This window comes from Rhynchophorus ferrugineus, unplaced genomic scaffold, assembly GCF_030347505.1.
Source record: "Rhynchophorus ferrugineus isolate W39M unplaced genomic scaffold, kcgeb_rfMv2 rfM8, whole genome shotgun sequence".
NCBI lineage: Eukaryota > Metazoa > Arthropoda > Insecta > Coleoptera > Curculionidae > Rhynchophorus > Rhynchophorus ferrugineus.
Window position 1 is genome coordinate 21917086 of NW_027472587.1, and position 18697 is coordinate 21935782.

Below are 18697 nucleotides of genomic sequence, written 5' to 3' on the forward strand. Positions count from 1 at the left end.
TATCATTCTTTTAAGTAAAAACTTCATATTACCGTATATAAATCGTTTTATATTAATTTTGTATGTCAGAAATTGAGATACGTGACATACACAGGAACTTATATTCTGTTGGCAGCGGTGAGTCTCACTCCTTCATCGTTGTAAAGGTTAACTTCAGAAAAAATAACTATTTTCATTCATTTTTATCCTAAAATTTCTAGTTTGTTTCCTTTCATTCTAAAACTAGGTCATATTTATGTAAGACAATATGTTTTCGTTACAAAATCAAAATCAGGTAAAATGTTTTTTTAAATACTCGATTTCGGCAAGCAATAATACTCAGTATTCGCAGGCTTTCGCTACTCTGACTCAAATCAGCGCTAAATTAACGACAACACCTGGATCGTTTTTCCACAAGAAAGGACAGAATAAAGCCAAATATGTCAAACAGATGTTGTGTTCTGAAAGTTTTTTAGAAGCAGTTAAGAATTGTGATTACTCATTCGCTAAGCATTTGAATGTCAAATCGTTGTTCAACAAACCTTTCTTAAACAATTTCAATATATCCTATGTCTCCAATGCTAGTTTCTTCGAGAATAAACACGGTATATCCGAGAAGCAACTTAACTCCACTGTTCCAACGTTAGTAGTTAGGAAATCTCAAAATCTTCAGGCCACTGAAGGTTTCTATCAAAAATTAGTTAATGGATTATTGAATGGAAACAAATTTACCTTCAATATACAGACAAGGGGCTTCAAGACTGAAAGGAGTATACAAGCAGAGTTGGAGAGGAATCCCCCTATTATAAGCCGGTTGAAAAATAATCTTGGATCTTCTAGTGAAATGGGTAACAAAGTTACTTTAGGTTCTGTAACAGAAACTGAGCAGCTGAAAAAATTACTTGCATCTGAAGACTCAACATTAACTGATAGTGAGAAAGAAAGAATCAAGCTGGCATTTGCTGAAGGTTATTTATTAGGAAATACCAATGCTGCTAAAGGGGGGAAAGCGGGCCGGTACTTTAGAATCATTCAGCAAGTGTTGACGATTGCTGTTGTGTTAGCTATTTTGTTAACTGTGATGTCTAGTTCCAGTGGATCAATGTTTAGGTGGTTATTCTAATATATAATATATAATTCTTTCTTTAACTATCTTGCATAAATCATAACATTTTTAGGATACAACTAGGAAATCAAGTGGAAGTTGATCCGGAAGACATACATGTTACATTTGATGATGTAAAAGGCGCCGACGAGGCAAAACAAGAACTGAAGGACGTCGTTGAGTTCCTGAAGAATCCGGAAAAGTTCTCGAATTTAGGAGGGAAGCTCCCAAAAGGCGTTTTATTGGTGGGGCCTCCTGGTAATCGCTTATGTAATTTATACAAACTGATTTGAGTCATAACCGCCTAATTATAGGCACTGGGAAAACGTTACTGGCTAGAGCTGTAGCTGGTGAGGCAGGCGTTCCATTTTTCCACGCCGCGGGGCCCGAATTTGATGAAGTTTTAGTAGGACAAGGTGCTAGAAGAGTTCGTGATTTATTCAGTAAGTACACCATTGATGTGCAAGTTCAAATTTAAAAAGAGGAACCAACACAGAAGCGGCGAAAGAGAGAGCCCCGTGTGTGATTTTCATCGATGAAATCGACTCTGTGGGTTCAAAGAGAACCAACAGCGTACTTCATCCGTATGCTAACCAGACCATCAATCAGCTTCTGAGCGAAATGGATGGATTTCATCAGAACGAGGGGGTGATTGTTTTGGGGGCTACCAACAGAAGGGACGACTTGGATCAAGCCCTTTTGAGACCGGGTAGATTCGATGTAGAGGTACCCGAAAAAAATATTAGACGGTTTCGAATAGTACTAACAAGTATGGATGTTTGTAGGTTACAGTTCCCACTCCAGATTATACAGGAAGAAAGGAAATTTTGGGCTTATACTTAAGTAAAATACTTGCCAAGGATGTGGACTTGGAGTTGTTGGCGCGCGGTACTACTGGTTTTACGGGAGCCGATTTAGAAAATATGGTCAACCAAGCGGCTTTAAGGTAAGATTATAGTGGATACTAAAGTAATTACCCAGTATAATTTAGTTCAATAGATATTCCAAATAACACTGAACCACGTCATCAAGATGTCGAATGTATTGCATATCGCAAATTCTAAATTCGTTTTAAAATCTGACAAAATCTGACCTTCTCATTTAATTCTAGTTAAAAAGAGATACGATGCTAATAAGTTCGCAACATGTAACCGAATCAGCCTACCAATTTCCCATGGTTGTCAAACGTCTGCAAAATTCTTCAAAACATTAGTCTTAATAATTAGAGGGAAACCCAGTGGGTCGCCGTGCGAGCAAACAGCTCATCGACAATAACGTACTAGGATCGAATCTTTTTTGGGCTAAAGGTCGTTTAAAAAAGTTTAATGTTCGTAAAAATTAAGTATGGGGTTTTGGGTGCCACTATACGTTTTAAAAAAATAGAGGTTATGAACCGGCAAAGGCTGTTTTGGCACTTTGCTGCTTATTATTAATTAATAGAAATCATGCTTGATAACTTTTTTGTATTTCATTATTTTATTTAAATTAGAATTTAGTTATGTCAGAACCAAAATGAACTAAAACTCAGAGTTGAAGCGGCAACATTGCGACGTTCTGACGTCATAGAGGGTTCGTTCACTGTTTTATTGAACGGATTGCACATTTATCCCCAGGTTTTATATTAATTACATATTAGACCTTTATTCCAAGTTTGTCTTTTATTAGACCAAAATAACATTATAACATGTTTTCATTTGAACTTTTGTTAAGTCATTGTATTAGTTCTCTTAAGTTTTAGAGCTTACGTTATTCAATTTTAGAGCGGCAATCGACGGCGCTGACTCGGTCAGCATGAAGCATCTGGAGTTCGCCAGAGACAAAGTCCTGATGGGTCCGGAAAGGAAAGGCCGCATTCCCGACGAAGAAGCTAACCTGATAACCGCCTATCACGAGGGAGGCCACGCTATCGTTGCGTATTACACCAAGGACAGTCATCCGTTGCATAAAGTGACGATAATCCCCCGGGGGCCGAGCCTCGGCCACACCGCGTACATTCCCGAAAAAGAACAGTACCACATAACTAAGTCGCAGCTAATGGCCTCCTTAGACACGATGATGGGCGGACGAGCGGCCGAAGAACTCATCTTCGGGCCGGATAAGATCACGTCGGGGGCCAGTTCGGACCTTACACAAGCCACCCGGGTTGCGACGAAAATGGTCAGAGAATGGGGCATGTCCGAGAAAGTGGGCGTGCGGACCATACCGGATAACGGCAAGGGTTACCAGTCGGAGCAGCTGGGCCCCAGCACCAGTGAAGTGGTAAGACGACATATCCCGAACGAACCGTTCAGTCCGTAACGATATTTGTGTTTGAATTACAGGTAGACAGCGAGATCAAGAGAATCCTCACGGAGAGCTATGAAAGAGCGAGACACATACTGAGATCGCACGCGAAAGAACACAAGGCGCTGGCCGAGGCTCTGATGAAGTACGAGACGCTGGACGCGGAAGACATCAAGGCCATCATGGCGGATAAGGGCTCGGAAAAGTCGTAGTGGTTCCCGGATAGAGTGCTTCGTCATAGAGAGACTATTTATTACGCCGAAACGTCTTATTTAGGCAATTCTTCAAGAGCATCGGGTTTGGACAACGGACAGCACACTACGCCCCCCTCACCCATCAAACCCGGGCATTCCCTTGTAAATATTTTAAATAGTTGAACATTACACAATATCTCTCTGCGTCGATTCGAATCGGGATTCTCCGGTTTTTTTTCCGACGTGATTTGATGATTCGACGCCGATTGTAAAATAGATTAATGGAAATATAAATCGCTTTTCGAGCTGGTTGTTGTTTTATTTTTCATCCGGAAACGATAAAATAGAGTAGAAGATACATATTCGTTTGCTTCATATGAATTGCTTTTCAAAGAAATCCTTAAAACGATCACCTAAAATCAAAAATAGCCATAGTGCATCTAAGAAACGAAACAATCACTAAAATCATTCTCCAAATTTTCAATAAAAAGTGTATTATTTTTAGCGACGAGCATCAGCGGTAGAACTTGTATCCGATCCAAGCCACAAAGTCCAAAAATACAGAATTAGGTTGAATTGTACAATATTTAATGTAACACAAAGCCAACTAGAAGAGAAATTTGGAAAATCGGTTACTTATTAAGAATAAAAAACATCATAAAAATGCACTACATGGGTCTAACCATCTTTGACCCAGTAATTAATTATTGAATAAAATTCTCATAAAAATATTATAATCTAACTAAAAAAAAAGCCTTGAATAGTTTTGGATGTACTAAATATGTTGCTTTACTAAATAACTAACCATTGTTTCATTTAAATATGTAAAAATTAACATATTTAAAGTGAATGAAACTATAATATCCAGAAGGAAAAAGTTAATATCGTTTGGCAAGATGAACTTGAATTGGGGATATTTAAAAGCACAGGTCTATCAAGCATGATTAAACACAGAAAAAAAACTACGATTTTTTCATTGCTTTTTATTAACGATTTTTAAAAATAATAGTTTGTAAATATTATCGTAAAAATAGACCATCTACTTTACATGATGGTTATTACCTATGTAACAATTGATAATTGAAAAAATAAATATCACATAGAAACAGAAGATAAACACGTTCGGTTCACATGATAAATTTTTAAAAGGGGAGCCATTCTTCAAAGCTCGAAAAAGCACACACGAAAAAATCAAAAGTAAAACAAAATATTAGTTCTTTTCTTAATTGAAAATCCGATATCTCACCAAAATAAATTGGCTTTACATCATTTACTACGTACAAAATGACTGCCAATTATATTTATTGAGTCATTCGGAACCATTGCTTTGTTCGAAATATATGATGCAGTTTTCCTTGAAGACTTCAACAAAAAAAAACACACTCCGATTGCTAAAAAATAAAGAATTCCCTGATAGGCAAAGACAAATAGCCATAATAACCATAATTTCAAATAAATATATTTTTTAGTGATGACTATCCCAAATATTACCACAAAATGTACAATATCTAATATTATACAGAGCGAACTGTAAAAAATGAGTATAAGTCCACGGATCTGACGGGTTTAAAACTGCACCCTAAATGTCATTATAAAAACAGATGCAGCGCGATGATGAGTCATGGATATACGGATATCACAATTACGGATGATTTTTTGAAAAATGAGTCTATATCTAAATTAACTGAGACCAAACAAGGGCGAATAAATAATCTGAGATAATTTTATAAATAAAGGAAATAAATTAATTTATATTTTTGTGAAACTAATATATACACAAAGAAAATTACCAATAACAGCTCAAGGCAGGAGATTGCTTGAATACCCTGTTATACGATTTTTGAGCCTCGGCGAATGGAAATTCGAGATTCTAGATGACAACCGTCATTAACTATTCGACGGAGCTATCTGCTGCCTATTGTAACCGGTACTTGGATGGAACACTTTGTAGTATAACAACATAAATATTATACCCACTATGAAAGGTATAACGTTTAAATATATAATTGGCCTATAGTAGATGGTCTTTTGTAATTCTTCGTCCGCGTTGTAGATCCAAACAATGTTAGCTATGGTGTTCTCCGCGAACAGAATGGTGTAAAAGACCAGATACTTGAAAAATGTGGGACCGTCTACTAAAACAACCTGCAAAAACGTTTCATGTTCGAATATCTTGATTAAATATAAGCTTGGGGAGAGGGTAATTTCGGTTTTCTTTTGATAGTATATATAGCTATTATTATTGAATGAAACTATACTTTGCTTATTTAAAAGTAAAGTGCAACGAAAAGGGAATTATGCAGGGCACGTCTGTGAATCTCACTCAGTTTAGCAAATACTTGAAATACCTAAACATATTTCATCTCTGGGCATCGCTAAGGAAATAAACATTGATCATAAATGTGAATGAAAGCGACTGAAACAGGCTATTTCAAAAAAAACACAGCCAGAATTAATTGATAGCAAAAGACGTCCATCATAATAAAGTTTAGATGTTACATCCACCATGTAACCCAGACCTAGTCCCGTCCGGCTATCATTCAATCCAATCTCTGCAAAAATTGTATTAATAGTGTGCAGGTGAAAAAAGACTCTGGTGAAAATCACTTGGATAAGTTCGCGCACACGGCAATGGAATTATAATTTCACCAGAAAAGTAACAAAAGGTCATCAAGATTAGTGTTTGAAATTCATATGAATAAATTTTATTTAAAAACCGAAACTACTTTATCTCCACCACATCATTTTACATGCTCACTTACCTGTGTAAATATATAAACCGCCCCAAAGATTGAGTAAAATAAAAAATCGTAAAACTTATTGTGATCACAGAAGTTATTGTCTGAGCTGGTGGCGGACAAACCAATTGTCATCACGAACCAGTGAAAGACTAGTACCAAAATTGTATGGATTGGATAAATGGAAGCAATTACGCTTATACACAGTATACGAGATACTACAAAACGTATGTATATAAAACAAAAAAGTTATGAAGTTTTTTACTCACCAGTAACTAAAAAGTGCCACATAAATTGTACTATTGTGGCAGGCCATGAAATATTGTGTTTGGTTTTTAAGGCCACTCTTAATAGTCTTTGATAGGAAGCCATAGACCAGGCCATGCTAACAAAAGAACTCCCTATAGATAGTAACTGATGCACCACTGAAACAAAATTGTTCAAAGTTATATTTCTACACTAAAATTTACTTACAAGTGAATGTTCCGATAATTTCATTCCCATGAGTATAAAAAATGATTGTCAACTGTAAAATCTGTTGAGGCGCTGCCTCTAAAAAGCACTCCAAAACTCTCAACAGAGCAACATCAGAATCTTCCTTCACCATCAACTCATAATATTTTCTTTGATTTTCGTGATCGCCTTTTTTCTCAGCCTTTTTCGACTTCAACGCATACTGTAGAGCATCAAAATACCTTAGGACTGGCGCTAGTTGAAACACAAGCACCAAAATACAGCACAAACTTCTTCTGGTGAACTTTTTAGTCAACGTTTTTCTATAATTGTTATCCTGATCTAGCATGTACATCCGTAGGCTGAAGAAGGTGTTGATGACCGCGGGAATAAGAATAAAGGCCAGAGTTGTAAAGAAATAACCCAGAGTTCCATTGATGTAGTATCTGTAGGCCAAGTTACAGTCAAAAAACACATCGACAAGGTGGCTGATAATTGAGATGATAAAACCAGCTATATCCCAATTGGTGGCTCGGTCTTTCGACGGCAGACGATCGATCTCGTCTCTCTCCAGGTCATTGCACATCTTTTTCTGGTGCAGCACCGTCATTTGATAAGGTCTCTTCAATACAAGGCATTTGATCGAGTTTCAGTCTTCGAAAGTTTACAATATTAGGTGATTAAGTAGGTGTCAGTTCCTAGAAAAAACCGAACATGATTCGCGATTACCAGTCGCGATCATACCTGCCCAAAAAATCGCTTTGGTACCGGGCTTGTCACTTGATCGAATGGCATCCGATATTATTAATTTTAAATAATGCTATAACAGAACAAAAATATAACCTAAAAATTAATTTTAGACGATGACGTTTCGTTTGACAGTGCGAGCGTTGTGTGGGATGACGATCCAGGATGCCCTCCGTTTCAATTATCAAGTTAGCCTTTATTTAATTCAACAAAAAAAGCTGCAACACCTTAATCAAGAATGACTTTATGTAACTAATACGTTAATAGTTTTTTCAATAATGGTCTCGAAGCTATTACGTGGGATATGTCTCAAAGACCTTATCAATAACTTCCACTATACGTATTTGAGTAGACAAATTAATGAACATGTATTTGACTATCTTATCAATATTATCTCTTGAAACTGAATGTTATTAAACGTACATCAATGCCTTATTTATTACTTAATTGCTGTAAAACAATATACCAATTGATAGTGTTCTAATTAACGTTTGCATCGCTATACGTAGCCCCATTGTCAAAATAATAATTTCATTTATTTGGTTATCAGGGCTTTGTATGAAAACTGTATTTAGGTTTTCAAAGTACTTCAAAATAAAAACATCTGACCAAAAATCAGTGTATAGTATCTGTATTCTACAGATCAGTGACCATTGCCAAATTTATCTGATAGGTGTAATAAACAATGAAAGAATATTATAGGGCAACATTGGTACTTCCATCACCCTTATATTACAAAAACGACAAAACAAATTGAAAATTACTATAGATTATACAATATCTAATAAAATATCTGGAAGGGCCCAATTTAAAATGGAATTAAAACGGCTTCCTAATTATGGATAAATATTAATTTTAATATGTTTATTATGCATCAAGAGAGAATGAAATCCATAAAATGTAAAATAAATCATACAGCTAGTATGTCAAACTAGCTAGTATAAAAACATTAAATTTTATATTAAATACAATATGCAATGGGACTGTGTCTAAGTCAACCTGGAGCAAATGCCAAGCATAGATAAAAAATGATCTAAAAACTCTGGTAAATAAATGTTCAACAATGTCTTATTTATTATTCAACTATTATAAAACATCACAATGTGTCAATAAATAGGACCTTCGTCTAAATTATCATCTTCATCTTCATAGGCCTCCCCATTGTCAAAATAATTATTTGCATAATCAGTACCTTCATCCATTTCCTCATCCTGGTCATCCTCGTCCATAGCAAGCTCTTCTTCCTCCGCCTCCAGCTCCTCTTCTTTGACAACCACACCTTTAGATTCCTCTATTTTTTCTAATTCCGTCAACCTATGGAATAAATGACACTCACTTTACCATAAAAACCTCTTACAAATCGATTTGTAATTACTTTTCTTGAATGTTAATGTCTGCTTGTTTTCCCATTGGATTTTTAAGCCTTTTAGCCAAAGCTTTTGGTCTTAATTCAGATGGGAAGAGACTCCAGTCATATTTTTCCTTGGCACTAGGAATTTGAGCTACAAGCTTATCTATTTCTTGTTCTGGTTGATTGGCTGTTTTACTAACAGGTAATTTTAGGTATGATGGCGACAGTTGCATGTGATCTATAAAGTCTTGCCTTAGAATCAGCAAATAGTCAGTTTCTACAGAAGGCTTAAAATGCATTGAATTTTAGCATTCTCCCATAATATTCTTAACTCTACTCACTGTGAATGGCAATGGTTTTCTATCCATTAATGGATAAAGAGGAGGAGGTTGGGTGACCATAGCAGGAATAGCATCTTTTGCTCCTATTCCTAAATCGTTCAGTTGATCCCTAGTAAAAGTTTTATTTGACCCACCTAAAACAACAATTTTCCTATTTCCCTTAAAAAACAATGTTAAAAATTTTTACCTCTTCCTCCTCTACCACCTCTTCCCCTACTCATTTTGAAAATTAATGTGTTACCTGCAACTTCTTTAAATCGTCAGTCAGTCCTTGAACTTCCGACTGCTGTTTTTCAAATACTTCCTTGAATTATGACTCACGTTATAATAAAAATCAAACCAATGTATTTTGTACCAACCTTATCGTAAATTACTTTGACTATCAGAGAACAACTGGGGCAAGTTGCTATTTCTTCGCCGGCTAATAGCTCTTCCTAAAAATCGAGTGTTAAACTTATCTTGGACACATTTTCAATACTTGTAAAACCTTTGAAATTTGAAATCTATCGCCGCAAGGACAAGGGAAGTAATATACCTCGTCGTCCTCGTCGTATTCGAAATCCTCGATTTCTATTTCGTCGTGAAATACACTCATTACTTAAAACAAAATAATATTCAAAATAAAGTATTGTTAAAATAAAAATAGGTTAGCCACTGCCATCTTCTTTTTAAATTATTGGATTAATACTGGCATTGCTTAATTATGATCGAAATATATCGATTATTGTCAAATATATCATTATAATAAATTAAATATTTTAATTAGATTCAACTTAGATAAAATGAGCAACAGCATTAATAAAAAGAGATATTTATTTTATAACATTGCAAGATTAATAATTTTACTCCACAAAGAAATGAACAAGACGTAATACATAATTGGCTAATTGAGCGCAGGCGCACGTAAAAATATAACATCTATTTAGTTTGGTTATGGTTGACGTTTTTATTGTTTACATGTTCAAATTCCATTAAAAAGTAAACATAGGTAAGGAGATATCCTTAATATTATTAAGCAATAACTTCTCTTTCGCAAACAATTCCTTACAATACGATTAAATTAACAACATTTTAAAACAATTAATGAAATTGAAAGTTAACAAATTTAACTTAATATACTTACTTTTTTCTTCATTAAATAATTTAAAATAAAGCTTTTAACTAATGTATTGAAAGCATAAAATGAAACTTAAAAAATGAAAGAAGCAATAGAAAATTAATGGTGTATTTCAATATCGAAATAACAGCATCAATATATTAAATTATGTATTTTTACATCTTACTGATGTATTTCTATATTATGAAATATAATATAGAAATTTATTACCAATGAAAAACTATTATAAGGGTATTTTATTAATTTTTTCTGGATTTTATAATTTTTTACGACCATATATTACATAAGAAGAACATAAGAATTGATAACTATGGAATTAGCAAATAATAAACAAAACTTGATGTTGATTGTAAAAATGTGCATGCGCAGAACAGGCCAATCATATAGGGAATCTTGTTAACTTTCCTGTGGTCTAATATAATTAAATTATTGACGTTTAGTGTCACTTTCTCCAAAATATTGGGAAAGGCGATAGGTCATCATTATTTAGTTATTTTTCGTTATTCCGATGGTTCGATTAAAATATCTTTAATACTTAGTTATTTTAAAGGAATTTCTAGCTCAAATTAATAGAAAATGACAACGGAGAAAAAGTTTAACGCCGCTGTTAATGTTATAAGGAGTTTACCAAAAAATGGTAAGTTTAAAACAATTTGGACTTTGTTTTTATGTCTTATTTATTGTGTTTTGCATGCTCATTTTGTGCCTGTATTTCATACAGCGAAATTTGCTTGTTAACTATTTACAATACGATGATTTGTGAGAATTTTATATTTTAAACAATTAAATATTATCGTAATAATAATAATATTTGATTTCATTACTTACGGCAAAATTAAAATATAAATTTAAACCAATTACATAATAATATGATGCTGGCTTTATATTGTTACAGGTTCATATCAACCAAGTAATGAGCTTATGCTTCGGTTTTATGCATATTTCAAACAAGCCACTCAAGGTCCCTGTTATGGAACAAGACCAGCTTTTTGGGATGTGGTTGGTAGAGCAAAGTACGACGCGTGGAAAAAGCTGGGAGATATGGGCAGAAACGAGGCAATGGCTAAATATGTTCATGAATTACATTCGTAAGGAACATTTTCAGTATATGAACTTATCCAACTGACGGTTGATTTTGCAGTATCGTCGAAACAATGAGTTACTCGGAAAAAATCGCAAACTTCTTGGAAGCTCCCACCCATGAACTTGACTCAATCAATTTTGATGACCTGGAACTAGTGGCTGGAGACGTCTTGGAGAGGGTCAGGTCGCAGCCTAATTCCCCATTGGCTTCTAGGGAAGGGTCTCCGATAAAATTTATTTCTAGCATAGCTTCTTCAAGATCCGTGTCTCCAGCACCAGAACAGGTAGATGAGTCAGATGAAGAATATATTGACACAGTTGAGGTAGGAATAATTTTAGTGATGAATTACAGAAAAAGAACGTTTTTGTTTAGGCGCCTGATGTAAAAAAACACGCGCAACAGCCACCACCTCAAATGGCTAATGGATCGGTGCATCATATGGTTCTTCAGCCTATACAGACGACTTCGCCGGCGGTATCCCAAGAAATAACACGGACTGTTCAGTGTCTAAAGGCAGATATCGAACGTCTTACATTAGAGGTAAACATATCTAGTAAACGAATGGGTACTATATCAATAGAATAGTATTTATTCTTTTAATAGGATGCGCGATGATGCCAGTTGAGGAGATATTTTTCTCTGTGTATTGTTTTAATTTTTTAATGGATAGTTGTTAGTGATCAGATAGATGTTGCTTAAATTGGTCACAATTGTCAATTAATTGGTTTTATTATACTTAATTTTTGTATTAAAGGTTTTACACTGTATATTATAATACCCAAATATCTGGCAACGTTGCGAACTAATATATTATTTAATTAAGTATTCAATTTTTTTAAACTTGTTTGGTGTCTCAAGTTTCCGTAGATTAATCGTGTGACATTTCACAGGTTAAATCCATGGAAAACGCCCAGAAAAACAGAAGAATTATTTCGAAACGGATGATTGCCCTGATGATCGTGTGGCCTATTGTAGCTAGCTTGTTCGTGAACAGGTTCTTTCGGAAAAGAAATTAGGACACTAACAAAACCGTAGCGGATAGGTTTCAAAGTGAAAACGCTGAATGGAGCTAGTCAGACGGTTTCTGGAGTTTTGGGTCAATAAACGTAACAAGCCCTTTAATCGGGACTAGGGGTTCTGTTATAATTTTAGTTGATATGAAAGATTATTTAGGTGTGACCAAATTATGAAAATCGGTGTACGTATTTTACTTTGTTTTTTTTTTATATATATGTTATACTTTAGATTTTTTTATATATACTTTTACATATGCTATTATATGGTTTGGAAAAAATAATAATTCAGTTGTTGTAAGTTGTTTTGTTATTTAAAAACCCTCTGTTGGAAAAATGCGGGGGAGTTAAGCTCGCCCCAAACTTACTAAGCCCTACCATACAAGACACAAACATACGAGTTCAACTGGCAACATTATCTATTTTCTAGCAACTTTTTATCGTAAAATTCAATTAATATATAAATATAAAGACAAACTCTAACAACGTCGTAATACAATATAAAATAACTATACTCATATGGCGGGTGGTGGTATTGTTTCGCGGGTTCTCGTTGTCTTGCGAAGTGGCTGCGCACCTCGACCGACCAGCGATGTTTCCTACAAAGAGAGCGGAATTGGAATCATTTTGAAAGAATGGAGATTTTCCGACTACACAGAAAACAAAGCATGTCATCTTGTAATGACAGAGTTGTCGAACATTTAGTGCGCGTCAAAGTATTTAATATGCTCTAGACTTATGTTCATATGTGAATTATCTGCTGAATAATTAAAAAATTTATCCCTGCAATTATATTTACTCGTAATTAATATGAAACTAAGCTATAGAGATGCGTGGTCAAGTCACTGAAAAATCTTTTTGCTTTAAAGTATTCCAGCACCTACTTTGTTTTCTTTTTGATGTAGTCCAAGATAGATCTTACTCGTGAGGTCAGTAATCCTCAGTAGTGCGCGTTCTGACCAGGCCCCGTCGACGCAGCGTCTCGTCCATCCTTAATTGCTCGCGTTGCAGCTGCGCCCTAATGGAACCCAGCTGCGTCAGCACCCCGCCGCCACTGCGACGCTGCGAACTGAAGGGCACGGCATTGCGCAGCTCCTTGGCGACAGGTGAGCGCGCTTTCAGCAGTGGCGTCGGTAACGACTCTTCGAAGCGTGACGCCGAGTTGCGTCGATGCAACCGCGGACTCTTCCTCAGCAGGCTGAGGTCTTGCTGAGTGGCACTGTGACGACGCTGCACGTCGCCCAGGTCACCTACGACGCCGTCGCGGACGCTCATCGTCTCCAAGCGGTGGCTCAGCGAATCGATCCTGCTGAGCGAGTCGAACCGGTCGAAGCGTCGATGGCTGCGCAAAGGCACGGTATCGTAGGAGGTGGGTTCTTTGCGCAAGACGTTGGTATAGGAAGAACTGCTATATCTGGAAAGAGACGTCTGGATTCTTTAATCGATTCGCTCAACAATATCGATTGAAAAAGACTCGCCTGTTGGGATCGGAGAAGGAGTAGGAGGAGTAAGGGAGGCCGCGTCTCGCGACCGGAGGCGAATAGTGGGCCGCACTCATGCCGTCCATGGGACCGCTCTCGGACTCTGTGTGTCGACGCCAGGGGCGCTGTAGCTCGTGCAGCTCGGTTTTCCTCCGCAGGTGGTCGTCGCTGTGGCGTCGTAACTGAAACAATCGAAATGAGCATCGCCTCCTCCCGCTCCGTGCACCCCCACGTCCTACCAATTCCGACCTATGCGCGCGTCTCTGCTCCTCCGCCGCTTGTTCCTCCTGCATTCGCAACAGCTGCTGTTCCAGCCTGCGATTCTCCAGTTCCCGTTCGCGACGTTCCTGCTCCTCGCGCATGGCCTGCAGATGACGTTTCTCCTCGATCTGTATCCGCAACTCTCTCTGATACGCTTCCCGCTTCAGCCGTTCCCTCTCCAGCTCCTCGCCGCGGTCCGAGTAACTGAAACCATCCATGAACGCCGTCGACATGTACGAGGAATGAGACAAGTCTGGAACGTAACCATCTGTAAGGAAAGTAATTTTGTCTAATTTTAAGTCCAATTTTGATTCGTCGTCGTACCTCGAGGACTACCCGTCCTGCGATTGGACAAGATACTCTTCGGCTTGTCCATTGCTCTCAGCAGTATGTCATTTTGCTCCGTAGTGAGACGTTGGTCGACGTGCAGGGGACCCTTACGCAGAGCAGCGTCCACCAATTCGTCGGTGACGGTTCTACGCGCGCTCACGCTCCCAGACTCATACTGTACCTAAACGAAAATGTTATCTCTTATAATTGTTTACATATGTCCACAAATATTCCCGAATAATATAAGGGCTTTGTTTGGCGTACATCTGCCGTAAAGCTGGTTCATATTACAAAGGAATATTCCACAACCAAAATCTAATAAATACGCTGTCGTTATTCAACCCAATGCCGATTTGTTAGTGTATGTACAAGATGATTATGATGGTGAAGTTAGTCCCCACGCCTGCTCTGGCGTTAAAAAAAATCAAGCGCTTATTGATCACCACTTACTAATTGGCTATTAATGTTTTCAATGTCGGTCTGAACGAATTTCGTGGCAAAAGTCCGGCCGTCCGCCCCACCTACCCGTCGCTCCTCCCCCTTCTCAGACTCCGCCCCCTTCTTACTCTACAAATTGTTGCGGTTGAGGTTAAAATCGCGCGATCGTCCATCGCTCTACTCCTACTTACCTCGGCCAGGTGGCGCAAGTAGTCCTCTTTGCGGCGATCGCGGTAGAGAGCCCGCGCCAATTCATACTCGCCCAGGCCCGCGTGCGGCGCCGCCCTCAGGCGGGCGTTGCTGGGCGGGGCGAACTCTCCGCGACGGAGCAGAGGCGGGCCGAACGGGGTCCCCGCCACCCTATCGACGCTACCCAGCGCCCCATCCTGAAGTAAAAACACACTATACTTACTGGCAATATTAATAATGAATTCTGTCATAAATCGGAAGAATAACGTTTTTTGGTGACATTCGTTCACATACAGACACGCTTTTCAATCATAATTCTATTTCCTTTAGCAATGTTCTTAGCTTTAGTTGAAGGATCTGGGGTCTGTTTAGAACGAGCCAAATGTTCCAACTCATCGCGATTGCCTTTGAAGGCACTGTGTGTATATATTGCCCATTAAATAAAACAGTAAACTCACGTCATCTAAATTTATGACGTCAAAAGGTTACCGCGTCAACTTTGAGCTTTAGTTCATTTTGGTTTCATAACAAAATTCTAATCTACATAAAATAATAGAACAAAAATAATGTTATAATATACAATGTATTTCAATATTATAATATGTACTATAGTACATTTAAAGCATATATTATCTCATTCAAGTGGCCAAAACAACGTTAACCCGTAATGATTATTAGTAATGTTGTAAAGACTTGTAAAGTAGTAATTTTGCAGACGTTCGACAACCAGGCGAATTTGATAGGCTAATTCGTTACATGTTTGAATTTATTAAACAGTATTATATCTATATCTTTTTAACTAGAATAAAATGAGCAGGAAAATAGTGTCGGCTCTTAAAACGAATTTACAAATTGCAATAAACAACACATTCGACATCGCGATGACGTGAGTTCACTGTTATTTTAAATTGACTATATATTGTAATAGTCGATTCAGTGTCTCCTGTGACTTCTGTTCGAATCGTTTATTATCCATTTTAAAAATTATAAAATACACTTGAGATTAACTAATGATTCAAATAATCAATTTTTAATATTTTTTTGACAGAATATATAAAATACAGAATCGCAACAATAAACTAGTTTAAATCACATCATATTAGAGTTCCGAATAAAATATTGATCATCTGAAAACAAAGGTGCGTAAAAAAATAAGTCACGTTTTCTTAAATCACATTTTGTTCAATCATCTCGACATTACGGCAGAGTAGTTTTTCAATAACATATATATATATCCTCAAAATCATCCTGTTTTAAGAAAATAGGAAAAATCTATTTCGCAAAAAGTAGCGATTTTTTAGAATTAAGTTTCTAGTACCGGTAAACCCTAAAGCTAGAATTTTTTCGGCGAATGAACAAAAGATCTACCGTTCTGGTTCAGTAAAACCACCAATCTGGTTTTTCTAATTGCGTTATTCTTCTTTCTTTTTCGTTATTCAGTGTAATTGACTTCACAAGTTTTAAAATAAACTGCTGAAACCTAACGTAAATATATATTTGGTAAAGATCCCAGATTACTTTTCGCTACAAATTACTAATATTCGGATTTTTAAGATCAGCAGACATCTGAGAAAGTTTAAAAATTAATCATTTCAAAAATAGAAAAACAGAATTATTAAATAAATATAAATAAATTAAATAAATATATATATATATATATATATATATATATATATATATATATATATATATATATATATATATATACAGGCTAAATTGAAGCTTTCAGAGCTTGTTGGTACGCAGAAAAAATATACGCGACACAGGATAGGTACAATACTATAGACATACATGACAGAGAATTTCATTTGTTTCGGATACAACACGCACACTATCTAATGATCGAAATATACAATCGCTTACCGATTTAGATGAAAAATAATCCTCGGAATTGGATAGCGAATCGATTAAGGCCCGTTTCTCTTGGTCGCGGGGGCTTTCATAGCCCCTTGTCCAATCCAGAGGCTCGACGATCGACGGCACCTTCTGCGAAAGAACAAACTGTTATTCAATTCCGTTTTTTCCTTTCTGTTTTCTGGGGTCCGTCAAACGTCATCGTTAACCTCCCCCCCTTCCGCCCTCACCCTCTCTGCCCCCGCACAAACATCTCATGGAACTGTCATAGTGCCAAAACATCTCCGCTCGACGGGCCCTCTGCTATCGATTTTTGCGGCTCTTCGATGATATTCCATCATTAATCATTGCTATCATTATATAGACAGGCAACGCTCAAAAACAATACCACATCGTTTTATTTACACGGAATTCGGCTTATGGTTTCAGAAACGCACACCAATCATCAAAACTTACTAGCAATAAATCACAACCTCACCTGTTCTACGAGTTTATCTTTATTGGTGCACCTGGAGCTGTCGTTTCGATTATGGAACCGATTCTCCTTGTCGTCCTCCCGATCATACGCTGTCTGTTCGCGTACTGTTTCTTTGCGGTTTCTCAAAACAATTTCGGCATCAGTCGCTGAAGGAACTTGAGAAGAAACGGAAGGTGTTTCGTCTTCCTAGACGAAAAAAGCGATTAGCCAAAAATTTTAGGAAAGGTCAATATCGACTCCTATATGGAGAAAACGATACTGAGGAGCTTGTTTTCTCGGGGAGGTCGCGACCTGACACTGTTGCCACACATCATACTACTACTTTTTAAACTTTTTTAAAAAAATTATATGTCAGCTACCATATTTTTCAACAAAAAGACAATAACTAAGTTACAAATTTATCCATAAAATAAATTGTATATAAAAATAGTTTATAGTATTATTAAATATATAACTAAAGTATAATAGTAATTTAATAAAGCTAAAATATTTTTTACCCCAAACAAAATTATGGTACTTAATAATAGAGACCTTTCAGATTTTTATTTATTTTCCTGACAACAACAACAATAAAGTTCAATTACTTACATTCAAGAATGTTCGCAATGTTTGACAACGTCGCAAATACAGTCGTCACCACTACCCCCAAATCAATAAGCGCCAAGGTTAGCGAAATAAAAAAAGTAAATCACCAAACCAGTATTTTGAAAATTTATTTTATTTCCGCCAACTCTGTTTTTAAGACATGTTAATTTTTTATTGTAGAAATAGTTTTGAATTAAAAAGTAGTTTTACAATAATAAATACCATAACAATAATAAACGACCATCGCCTATACTAATTATATTACATTGTTGGTAATAATTTTTTGTAATAAATTACTGAACCATATATAGTACTAACAAAGTTTGTAAACTATTATAATACAAAAGCAGTTACATTTGCCAAGGTTGATAGCTTCACATATTATTAAGACTTACACAATTATTTGAATGAACACAGATGTTTACATTTTCGCTTTCAGCTAAACCCAACCTTTTTTTATCCTGTAGTATTAACAACTTTTGTTGTTCTAAAAATTGTTTTATATCACCGGACATAATTCACACCAGATCACTATAAAATAAACACATATTTATAACACTTTTATAATTCACTCAAAATTTTAAAAGAAAAGTTTCGAACATGTGTCAAACTAACAATACAAAATTTGTTTTCTCGTCGTCTTTTACTATCCAACCGTATTAGAAAGAGTCACACT

The 18697-nt window shown here is 36.4% G+C and overlaps 5 protein-coding genes across 11 annotated transcripts; 2 read left to right on the forward strand and 3 right to left on the reverse strand.

The window, feature by feature from the left end:
* Position 1: 1 nt before the first annotated feature.
* YME1L (ATP-dependent zinc metalloprotease YME1L) lies at positions 2–3866 on the forward strand. The gene is made up of 8 exons (XM_076410864.1): positions 2–274; positions 332–1089; positions 1158–1342; positions 1399–1527; positions 1581–1810; positions 1870–2030; positions 2845–3343; positions 3406–3866. The coding sequence occupies exons 1-8, from the start codon at positions 248–250 to the stop codon at positions 3577–3579; spliced, it is 2163 nt and encodes a 720-aa protein (XP_076266979.1). The 5' UTR covers positions 2–247; the 3' UTR covers positions 3580–3866.
* A 1414-nt stretch (positions 3867–5280) lies between these two features.
* On the reverse strand, positions 5281–7826 carry LOC143200447 (XK-related protein 4). Its single transcript, XM_076410869.1, has 4 exons — positions 6774–7826; positions 6569–6724; positions 6324–6517; positions 5281–5706 (listed from the first exon to the last, which is right to left on the reverse strand). The coding sequence occupies exons 1-4, from the start codon at positions 7360–7362 to the stop codon at positions 5449–5451; spliced, it is 1197 nt and encodes a 398-aa protein (XP_076266984.1). The 5' UTR covers positions 7363–7826; the 3' UTR covers positions 5281–5448.
* On the forward strand, positions 7644–12706 carry LOC143200449 (uncharacterized). 4 transcript variants are annotated; one of them, XM_076410871.1, is made up of 6 exons: positions 7644–7687; positions 10859–10945; positions 11204–11396; positions 11450–11714; positions 11765–11932; positions 12283–12706. In XM_076410871.1, exons 2-6 carry the CDS (start codon positions 10885–10887, stop codon positions 12406–12408), a joined length of 813 nt encoding a protein of 270 aa, XP_076266986.1. In that variant the 5' UTR covers positions 7644–7687; positions 10859–10884; the 3' UTR covers positions 12409–12706. The 4 variants fall into 4 exon arrangements, with proteins under 4 accessions (XP_076266986.1, XP_076266985.1, XP_076266987.1 ...); XM_076410870.1 differs by lacking the exon at positions 7644–7687 and adding an exon at positions 10083–10179; XM_076410872.1 differs by lacking the exon at positions 7644–7687 and having other exon boundaries at positions 10752–10945; positions 11450–11708.
* Positions 8550–9625, reverse strand: Polr3G (RNA polymerase III subunit G). The gene is made up of 5 exons (XM_076410874.1): positions 9551–9625; positions 9379–9495; positions 9192–9325; positions 8875–9137; positions 8550–8813 (listed from the first exon to the last, which is right to left on the reverse strand). The coding sequence occupies exons 2-5, from the start codon at positions 9410–9412 to the stop codon at positions 8606–8608; spliced, it is 639 nt and encodes a 212-aa protein (XP_076266989.1). The 5' UTR covers positions 9413–9495; positions 9551–9625; the 3' UTR covers positions 8550–8605.
* LOC143200446 (uncharacterized) lies at positions 12698–18643 on the reverse strand. Of its 4 annotated transcripts, none has more exons than XM_076410865.1 (10): positions 18417–18643; positions 17437–17622; positions 16968–17090; positions 15107–15301; positions 14928–15044; positions 14472–14658; positions 14126–14415; positions 13884–14068; positions 13328–13819; positions 12698–13004 (listed from the first exon to the last, which is right to left on the reverse strand). In XM_076410865.1, exons 1-9 carry the CDS (start codon positions 18534–18536, stop codon positions 13336–13338), a joined length of 1887 nt encoding a protein of 628 aa, XP_076266980.1. In that variant the 5' UTR covers positions 18537–18643; the 3' UTR covers positions 12698–13004; positions 13328–13335. The 4 variants fall into 4 exon arrangements, with proteins under 4 accessions (XP_076266980.1, XP_076266982.1, XP_076266983.1 ...); XM_076410866.1 differs by having other exon boundaries at positions 12807–13004; positions 13290–13819; XM_076410867.1 differs by lacking the exon at positions 14928–15044.
* Between the last annotated feature and the right edge of the window lie 54 nt (positions 18644–18697).

What these genes read in the sequence shown, in the direction of transcription:
- YME1L (XM_076410864.1), top strand. Translation starts at nt 248, where the DNA reads ATGTTTTCGTTACAAAATCAAAATCAG. An exon ending in TTTATTGGTGGGGCCTCCTG is followed by an intron (nt 1,343 to 1,398) that starts GTAATCGCTTAT and finishes GCCTAATTATAG; the next exon opens with GCACTGGGAAAACGTTACTG. An exon ending in AAGAGTTCGTGATTTATTCA is followed by an intron (nt 1,528 to 1,580) that starts GTAAGTACACCA and finishes GAACCAACACAG; the next exon opens with AAGCGGCGAAAGAGAGAGCC.
- LOC143200447 (XM_076410869.1), bottom strand. Translation starts at nt 7,362, where the DNA reads ATGACGGTGCTGCACCAGAAAAAGATGTGCAATGACCTGGAGAGAGAC. An exon ending in AATTATCGGAACATTCACTT is followed by an intron (nt 6,725 to 6,773) that starts GTAAGTAAATTT and finishes ATTTTGTTTCAG; the next exon opens with TGGTGCATCAGTTACTATCT. An exon ending in GTGGCACTTTTTAGTTACTG is followed by an intron (nt 6,518 to 6,568) that starts GTGAGTAAAAAA and finishes TACGTTTTGTAG; the next exon opens with TATCTCGTATACTGTGTATA.
- Polr3G (XM_076410874.1), bottom strand. Translation starts at nt 9,412, where the DNA reads ATGAGTAGGGGAAGAGGTGGTAGAGGAGGAAGAG. An exon ending in AGGTGGTAGAGGAGGAAGAG is followed by an intron (nt 9,326 to 9,378) that starts GTAAAAATTTTT and finishes TTGTTGTTTTAG; the next exon opens with GTGGGTCAAATAAAACTTTT. An exon ending in GAAAACCATTGCCATTCACA is followed by an intron (nt 9,138 to 9,191) that starts GTGAGTAGAGTT and finishes ATGCATTTTAAG; the next exon opens with CCTTCTGTAGAAACTGACTA.
- LOC143200449 (XM_076410871.1), top strand. Translation starts at nt 10,885, where the DNA reads ATGACAACGGAGAAAAAGTTTAACGCCGCTGTTAATGTTATAAGGAGT. An exon ending in TATGTTCATGAATTACATTC is followed by an intron (nt 11,397 to 11,449) that starts GTAAGGAACATT and finishes TTGATTTTGCAG; the next exon opens with TATCGTCGAAACAATGAGTT. An exon ending in TCGAACGTCTTACATTAGAG is followed by an intron (nt 11,933 to 12,282) that starts GTAAACATATCT and finishes GACATTTCACAG; the next exon opens with GTTAAATCCATGGAAAACGC.
- LOC143200446 (XM_076410865.1), bottom strand. Translation starts at nt 18,536, where the DNA reads ATGTCCGGTGATATAAAACAATTTTTAGAACAACAAAAGTTGTTAATA. An exon ending in ATTATTTTTCATCTAAATCG is followed by an intron (nt 15,302 to 16,967) that starts GTAAGCGATTGT and finishes TTTTTACTTCAG; the next exon opens with GATGGGGCGCTGGGTAGCGT. An exon ending in TCCTTCTCCGATCCCAACAG is followed by an intron (nt 13,820 to 13,883) that starts GCGAGTCTTTTT and finishes GTCTCTTTCCAG; the next exon opens with ATATAGCAGTTCTTCCTATA.